At 38.8% G+C, this 8,800-nt stretch overlaps 1 protein-coding gene across 2 annotated transcripts; it reads right to left on the minus strand.

The window, feature by feature from the left end:
• Positions 1–78: 78 nt before the first annotated feature.
• Positions 79–8,572, minus strand: pgm2 (phosphoglucomutase 2). Of its 2 annotated transcripts, none has more exons than XM_067497109.1 (13): positions 7,952–8,572; positions 6,460–6,627; positions 6,033–6,224; positions 5,266–5,349; positions 4,981–5,174; positions 4,589–4,778; positions 4,392–4,489; positions 3,845–4,022; positions 3,314–3,407; positions 2,127–2,256; positions 1,841–2,033; positions 1,457–1,590; positions 79–1,036 (listed from the first exon to the last, which is right to left on the minus strand). In XM_067497109.1, exons 1-13 carry the CDS (start codon positions 8,024–8,026, stop codon positions 934–936), a joined length of 1,833 nt encoding a protein of 610 aa, XP_067353210.1. In that variant the 5' UTR covers positions 8,027–8,572; the 3' UTR covers positions 79–933. The 2 variants fall into 2 exon arrangements, with proteins under 2 accessions (XP_067353210.1, XP_067353209.1); XM_067497108.1 differs by having other exon boundaries at positions 3,845–4,025; positions 7,952–8,571.
• Positions 8,573–8,800: the final 228 nt, after the last annotated feature.

Consider the following 8,800-nt stretch of genomic DNA (forward strand, 5'->3'; position numbering starts at 1 on the left):
GTAGTGCCAGAGGATGCAAGAAGGACGTGCCGTACGCAGCGTGTGTTTCCGCTTTCTCCTCTACAACTGTCTCCCACATTAACTGTTAAAATCCATTTTATTGGGTGATATTTTTCAGCACAGTATTCTGGACTATGAGGCACACAAAGAAAGGTGAGCGACTAATTACACATTTTTGGTGAAGTCTGTCAAGAATCACTACACTTCAATTAATGCTGTCACTAGTTGAGGCGTAACGAGCATTGATATCAAATAATGTTATGTAATGAGCAGTGAATAAATTCAAGTACAGTATCTCCACTTGGTGGTGCTCTAAACTTTTAGCTTTGGTTATTTAACTATTTACCAACTTTGCAACGGCTGGTGTTTTTATATCTGCCATTGATTTAAACTTCATACAGTAGGTTTACACTTTTCAGTAACTTCGTCTTAGCAGCTTTGCACTTCGTGCTAAAACAGTGTGGAATGCAAAATGTTAAATACAGAATACAGAATATTTAACAGCTAGTTTTTCTAAAACACAGCGAGGCATGACGCATGACATTTTACAGTTGTGGTTTGAAATAGCTGACACTGAGATAAACTGAATCTGTATCATTAAGTTATGACAAATTAAGACTGAAGGCTGTAAAAGCAGGCACTGAGCCCATAACTATACCACATTAAATGGACAGCTAAACAAAAAGTGGAAATTAGAGGCTGTCCGTAACTTTGCAAATTATTAAAATAAAAAAAAGTTTCATTAAGAGGTAAAAAAAAAAAAAGGTATCCAGATTTAATGCCTGGTTCTACTAAACAAAATTTAGCTGAAGTAAAAAAAAAAAAAAAAGCCTGTAATATATTAAGAATCACTTCTTGAGTAATTAAGACACTGTGTGAATAGCTCGTCAAAAACATTGGTCACAATGGTCCTGTCCAATGAATGTATCAGAGCTATTCGGGCTTGGGCTGCAACTTGTTCTTCTGTGGCTCAAAGAAGCTTTCAACAATGGCGTCAACCAACTCATCTAGTTCCTTCTTCAGGCTTATCACATCACTGTTGAAGAGACACACGGAGAGATAAGGAAAACAGAACGTAGCTGAAGCAGGAATTGTGATGAAATGACTAATTTCCATTTCCAATAATGTGATGAAAGCAGTGGAGATCATGTACTCGAATTCATCCACTGCTCATTACTGATCAATAGAAGAGTAGTTGGCCATTAAGATGAACATTTGGCAATCTGTATTTTTATTTTCAAATTGAACAGTTCTTTGTTCCAGCAAATGATGATTTTATCATATCATATATTATATCTGACTTATATCATTGTAAAAGAAATATCTTTGGGTTTTGCCTTGTTTGTATGAAAAACAACACATATAACACAGTAATGTCATCTCTTTGGCTTTTAGGAAATTATGGACCCAAAATATTCTTTTATATTCTGCTGGGCTGGTCTTCACAGTGACTTACCTGTTACCAGGAGCAGCACAGAGCTCAGTGTAGTATTTGATTTTGGGCTCCGTACCACTGGTCCTCATGGTGGCCACACCTCCATTTGAGAAGGTAAAGGTGATCATCTGACTGGAACTAGAAGTGGGAAGCACCTGCGAGGCGATAGGAAGAAGTGATGGAAGAGTAATTTTCATTTGAAAGACTAGCTGAGTGACTTGGCAAACATGTATTTTGCCAAGAGGATGTTTTGTGATCTTTCTTTGTTAACACTGCTGTCCAGATGGAAAAAGGTTTAAAAACTGATACAGGAGACAAAACTGAATGTCTAAGCTTAAAAAAAAAAAAAAAAGCAAATGTCACAGTTGGGCAGCACTCCGACACATTTACAGTTTGTGCACTTACAGCTTTGTTCTCAGGTTGGTTGTTGTCATAGCCAGTGGTCAAGTCTCGTACAGCTGAAATGGAGAAGCGACCACATTCGCTGGGATAAGTGTCCTTCTGGCCACCATAGTTGCGCAGGCGCTCAAACAAGCTGCGGATCACTTCCTGGTCGTGGCAGATAAAGTAGGAGTTCTTACTGATGTGGTAGCCATATCTGAAAACAATGAGTGCAGAGAGGGAGAGAGTTATACTCTACTCCTTTAATTTGTGTATGTAAAGAACAAAAGTACATGAGAGGTGAGCTTACTCATTATAGACTGTGGTGAGTTGCTGATAAAGACTTGTGTTTTTAGTCCCCAGATAAGAGATCATCTCTCCAACTATAGATGCAGCGCTGACTCCATCCTTGTCCAACACAGAGGGACTACACATATACCCTGCAAACATACACTTTCAGTTCATCCCTGGTATTTGTAAAACCTCCAGCTGATGTGGTCACTTGCTGCTTTTAGTAACAATGTGGAAAGGCATGCGATTCCAATTACAGCATTATGATGCTACATGATGTATGCATGTGTCTAAATGAACATATATAATAACCATCTTTAGCCTTGTGAAGGGTGTTTGACTTCAAGCAGCTTTAACATGCTTTTAAAAAATAATAAATCAGTGTAAAAACATCAGAATAACTGTTGGATGCTACATGCTGCTACTATTTGCAGTGCTGTGTCTCAAGCGTAGAAGAGGTTGTTTACACCCTGATGTAAAAACCATCACACTTATCCCTTAACAGGCGTCTAGGCCTTAATGACCCTAAACAATTACGAGTAATAGATGGATGGAAAAGTTCTGTGTAATCTCAAAGGTTACAACATAGAGTATTTATTGTCAAAAAGAAATGGTACCATCATTTAAAACTTTCTTGAGAAGACAAATGCTTGATAATAGTAGACAATGCTTCATTGATCTACTAAATGTTTAAACAATTACTATTTTTATGCTATGATTTGTATGAATATTTTCTGATTACTTACAGAGATGATCATTTTTCTCCCATGCCTGTAGCTGTTACACAGGTGGGTAGTTCTACAAAGCTAGATTTACTTCCTTGCACACCATTCTCAGCCAGCTGTCTCTCATTTAGCAAGGATAACACAAAAACCCTCACCCCACTTGGTTTGAGTAAGTTTCATTTGATAAAGGTAATGTAAAGTGATAAAATGCTTTATTTCTCATTATACATACAACGTGTACAACGGAATTACGTCAGATAGTCAGATGGAGGGTTAGTCCTGAGCCGCTGCAACTAAGCTTACCACCACTATGGGCCAACTTGTCCCAAACAAATGTTTTTTCACACTGATGCTAGGCCGTGACAATGTGGGAATCATTATGTGCAAAAACATTTGTAATATGATGCTACAAAAAAATCAATCAATATATTCCTATAGTTCACCTGTGTGTGTGTGTGTGCATGTGTGTGTGTGTGTGTACCTATTGCCTCCTCAAAGGCAAAGAGAACGGTCTTGCCCTGGGCCAAAAGGTCGCTGGCTCTGTTCCCCATCCACTTGAACCCTGTTAGTGTTTCCTGTTCAAACAGTGGTGAAAGAAACCCTTAAGTGTGTTTTGAAATTTTTATTCCAGCAACATTTGAAATGGTGATGCTGTACAATAACAGAGTGAATTTCACTGTAGTGTTAATATAATTCTTAATATCCATTAGGCATTCTCCACATTTTCTATTGTTGGGTTGGACTTGTAAAATGCAGTAAAAGCGGTGTTCTTGTTGCAGGACACACTGCAACCTTTGAATGTACAGGGATATCAAATCCAAAGGAAAAAACTTTTGATCACATAATTTTAGATTAACTCGAACCTTAACACAAAAGAAAATTTGGTTTAAAATTACCTCTAAAAAATAAGCACGTTAATAATGTAAACATAGTTCATTTAGTGTGTTTGTGTATTATGTTTTACAGTTTCACATCTGTAAGAAGTTTCAAGTGTCAAATTTCACTGTATTACCTCAAAGTGGAAACCTTCCTTCAGTGCGATGGCACGCAGTATTTTGGACGAGACCGTGCTCGACAGCATGTAGAGGTTTTTCAGAGCAGCAGCGTCCGAGTTCTGCTCTTTCCAGCAGCGGAACATCCACCAACCAAGCAATGCTCCCAACTCATTACCACTGAACACTCGCCACTGTCTACTGAAGGAAAGAAGCACAGACGTTACACAAGTGCAGCATTTCATCAAGGCTGTAGCTACTCTTGAAAACACTTGTGCTTGATACTTTTTACATACAATAAACATTTATTTAAAGAAAAATTTCTTTCACAACCTTTTCCTAGGTGTTTAAACTCATGATCTTATTTCTGAAATCCTTTGTCTTTGTTACTTACTTTACACAGTTTATTCAACTTATAAGTCAGTGAAAATACAACGTAAATGAATTACATTGTAATTGTCATGTAAAATTATTTCATTGTTGGTCATAAAGTACAGAGGATGGAATGAGGGTATAGAAGAAAAAAATACTACAATATTATGAATTCATTATTATATGCACACAAACCTCTCCTGCTTCTCAGCAATAGCCAGTCGATCAGCATCAGGGTCATTTGCCAACACCACTGCGGCTCCTTCCTTCTCCGCCAGTGCAAATGAAAGTGTCTGCAAAACACATAAAAATGCATAACAACTTCAACCAAAACACAATATCTGTGTGTGACTGTTCAGGTTGGCATGTTGATGTCAATGTACTGTGCATACCAGGACTCCCTCTCCCTCCTCAGGATTGGGATATTTGACGGTGGGGAATTCAGGGTCTGGATCTTTCTGTTCCTCTACAGCATATGGTGGGTTAAGGTCAAAGGCTTTAAAAGCTGACTGAACAAATGTGTGACCAACACCGTGCACAGATGTATGCACAATTTTCACCTGGGAACTCTTGTTTATCTCCCTGGAAAGAAGAAGTGAAAAAACTTTTTGTTAAAGTTTTTATTTGTCCCGTTTTCCCTTTTAACTAGAGTTGTGTGACTGTAATTCATACAGTGGCATCTTATGGATACATTTAAAATGTAAAGCAATGGAACTTTTCTCATGTCATTACATTTAGAATGAGTGCTCTACATCTCGCCTCTCTTGTTGTAAATATTGAGTACCTGTGATGACAGTGATTCTGGATGGCTTTGAAGTACTGTGTGTGGATGTCCTGGTAGGGATCTTTAAGTAAGGGGTTCTTCAGGGCTGCCTCTGTGTTCCAGGACTCAGGCCAAGGCTCCAGGTTCTCTTCTATGGCCTTGGATATTCTTCTGTCATGGGGAGATACAATCTGGGCACCATTCTCCCAGTACACCTAAGATTACAACAGAAGAAGACATATTTGGCAGCAGATACAAACACTGAGTAAGATCTACTGAATCACACAACTGTAAAGCTGCTTGTACCTTGTAGCCATTGTCCTCCTTGGGGTTGTGAGAGGCAGTCACCATGACACCAGCACATAGACCCATGTGTGAAACTGTAAAAGGCTGCAGGGGGAAGAAGAGAAGAATATGCATAGTCATTGGCCAATTTAATAAGTAAACCTGAAAACCAAAAATAATACCACGCTTATACATTGAAGGGGGTTTTTCTTCTCCACTGTTGCCTAGGGCTTGCTCAAGGGGGAATTGTTTTTTTTCTATACATCTTTATAGTCTTGACTCAATATTGTAAAGTGCTTTGAGGTTACTTTGTTGGGAATTGGGAGTATATAAATAAAGTTGAATTTAATTGAATTATAAGTACACATGACTCTTAAGTCCACGTTGTCAAGATTGAATGTTTTTTCAGGAGTACAAATATTTTGTAGTTTTATGTTTGCCTCTATATGGATGTAAAATATAGAAACAATAAAATTGAGCTTTGCAGGTCTTAAACTAAGTATAGGCTTGTGAATCATATGCACAGTTTGCAACATGCAGTAAAAAAAAGGGGAGGTGTGCTTTTTGGGTGGAATTTGCCCTGTAGGTGCAGTCCCACTGTTACCCGTCCCTCTAACAAACATATCACCAGACAAACTGATCTATGTTAATAAGCTTTTAGTTTCTTGTATTTACTAACTAACCCTATGAACATAATTAGAAGCATGATTAAAATTTAATAATTGAATGTCTCTGATTGTGACCCCCTCTACTAAAATTTAAGAAACTACACAGTTTAAAGAAATTACCACAAACGGTGTAGGCGTGATGTCAGAAAAGAGGTAGACAGGAACCCCTTGGCTCATGAAAACAGCTGCAGCCAGGCTGGCAAAGTGCTTACTGCTGCCTCCGCTGGGAGGGTGGGCCCGAGCATCATAACCAATCACCACCCCTCGCTCTTTAAGGTTCCCAAAACTCTCTTCCAGATAGCAACAGAAACCCTGTCAGAGAGAAAAACATTTAGAAAATGTGGGAGGAATTGTAGATATGTGATGTAGTGTACAATATTTAAAATCAGCAACAGTAGGCTGAAGGAAAAAGGCAGCACTATTAGTTTCAACCATAATGGGTGTCAACAAGATGGTGGCATGTAAAATACATGGTAGATCATAACAATCAGTAAAGTGTATGTGACTTGGTGCCTTATGTGTGGCACTAGTTTATCCATCAACCAACCTGTGTGGTTTGGATTATAGTAAGATCATTCATACAGGATATGCCAGGGCCCATGGCGGCTCTCAAACCTGCTGTACCAAACTCCATCCTGGAGGAGAAACATTTCTTCAGAGTCTCTACTGCTCCTTTGTTCACCAGATCCTGAACCAAAGACACTGTTTTGGGGTTCTGAGGTGGGAAAAAAAGCATATCTGCAGTTTGTTACAACTGGACATCAAGCAGTATAAAAGCCATTTTTGTCTCTTTTCTTAGTGCACTAAAAATGAAAATTATTATTTTTGGCAATTGAGGGCTATAACTCACAGTGCCCCTGAGAGTGCACGGCACAGCAAATAGACAAAACACAAGCAAATAAAAAAAAAATTAAAAAACAATGAATTTGACAACACAGGCGCAGCATTAAGAAAGGCATTACTAAAGCCACAACACGACCAAATTTAGAAAGGCACTGCAAAAGATCTGATGCTTCCTGTTTAAATGGAAAACTAAGTAAGCTGCCCTTATGCAATTATCATAAGCCTAATGAGTCTGCATCCCTTTTTCAATGTGACCTGATTGGTGGCATCCCATGTCTCTTTAAGGCCGTGAATGACTGTTTGTGTTTGTCAGATGGCCGCAGGCATGCTAGACAGTCGGACTTAATGACTGACTGACCACAGTTGCATATCTGTGTTCTTTAGCACTATGTGGCTGAGCATGTGAAATTCCTAATGCCAATATGAAACTGTATAGATGATATCCATTGCTGTTTTGATTGGGAACAGCTAAATAAGACAGCAAATGTGACAAGGAAAGCTTTTATGTTTGTTTTTAATCTATTAGCCAACTGAACAGACAATTCAAAAATTAAGACTTTCTTTTATGCGAAGTACACAATTAATGCCTCCAAATAAGGTAAAAATGTATTGCTGGTCCATGATCTCAAGACAGTTTGCTTAGTGATTACTGTGATTTGGTATTAATTATAACGGAAAAAGCAACTTTACTGAAAAAAATGGTCCATTTAAACCCAAGTAAATATTATGTATTAGTATTGTGCATGTTGGATTGTTTAATTGCCAGAAGACAAATTTCACACTTAAGCATGTTAAACTCAACTAGTAATGGTGTAACAAATGTGTTGTAATCGCTGCTTAAGGCATTCAAAATGATACTATGACCCTCTGAATCCAGTCATGTATAACTTTTGACTTTTGACATAGTATCTAATGCCACATTAGTAACATTTTTAGTCACGGTTAGTTAGTAACGTTTTCACAACGCCTACAACAAGCAGAACGTTATTTCCGAGTTATCCTAGTCTTATAAGAAATCGTACATTAACTCCTGCAATCACCAAATTTGAATTCTGTATGAATCGCGGTAAACCCGGGAGTCAAAGTTACAACCGAATAACTTAACGTTAACTTATGTTACATCAGGTAACGTTGAATGTAGCGTTAATCGCAGCCAACTCGGCTAACTGACGTTAGCTCCCTAGTTGTCAACTTACCTTGTCGTAATGCAGCCACTGCTTGATAGCCTTGTCCACCTTCGAATCACCGGTTGTGGGCAAAGTGTTCTCCATTTCTGTTTTTTGTGTAGCACCGCACACTTACCAGCTTACTATCTGTGGGCATACGAGGTGAACACGCTCCACCCGAAGCCTTTTCCTACTACAACGCGGTGTTTCAAAGTTTCCCGTGACCACGTTAGCTGTTGACCCACTTCCGAATGCGTCGGCGGGTGCTCGTAGTTACGCCAGCTGTTCAAACCAGGAAGACAAAAAATTGTCTTTGAAGATGACCACTGTCGATGGGTTTAGATGTGTTCGGATTTCCTCTGTATCAAATCCTGTAGAGTTCTTCACTATTTTATGTATAAAGTCCGGCAGAATAAATTAATATCGGACACGTTTACTCCAACAAAAACAAGCCTCAAAACAACAATTACATACAAGTATTTTGCTAATGTAATGAACAACAGACAAACTGGCATGGACGAGGACGCTTAGTGTGTAGTTTTACTGGTTTCAACAGCTGCCGTATCTACGAGCAACCATCCAAGCATTCGGAAGTGGGTCACCAGCTAACGTGGTCACGGGTAAATTTGAAACACTGCTGTGCTGCTGTGCGGGTGTGACCTGCTCGGCTGCTAGAGACGTCGGGTGGAGCGACGTAACATACGTCAAGAGTTTCTCATTTGCTGCCTTCAAGCACTGTCGCAAATGTGTGGAATTTTCAAGTATGAGGATTTCATCGACAGATTAAACAATGAAAAGAGCGTTAGCAGTGTGTGATTTGTGTTATTGGAAATATAATGTAATGTATAATTATAAGATGAATAAATAATAAAAGCAGAG

This window comes from Channa argus, chromosome 3 (genome assembly GCF_033026475.1).
Source record: "Channa argus isolate prfri chromosome 3, Channa argus male v1.0, whole genome shotgun sequence".
NCBI lineage: Eukaryota > Metazoa > Chordata > Actinopteri > Anabantiformes > Channidae > Channa > Channa argus.

Excerpts from the sequence above, each read along its gene's own strand:
- pgm2 (XM_067497108.1), bottom strand. The coding sequence starts at position 8,026 with ATGGAGAACACTTTGCCCACAACCGGTGATTCGAAGGTGGACAAGGCT. Across the intron at positions 4,490-4,588 it reads AGGAGGGAGAGGGAGTCCTG|ACACTTTCATTTGCACTGGC; the intron begins GTATGCACAGTA and ends TGTGTTTTGCAG. Across the intron at positions 3,408-3,844 it reads AGGAAGGTTTCCACTTTGAG|GAAACACTAACAGGGTTCAA; the intron begins GTAATACAGTGA and ends CTGTTTGAACAG.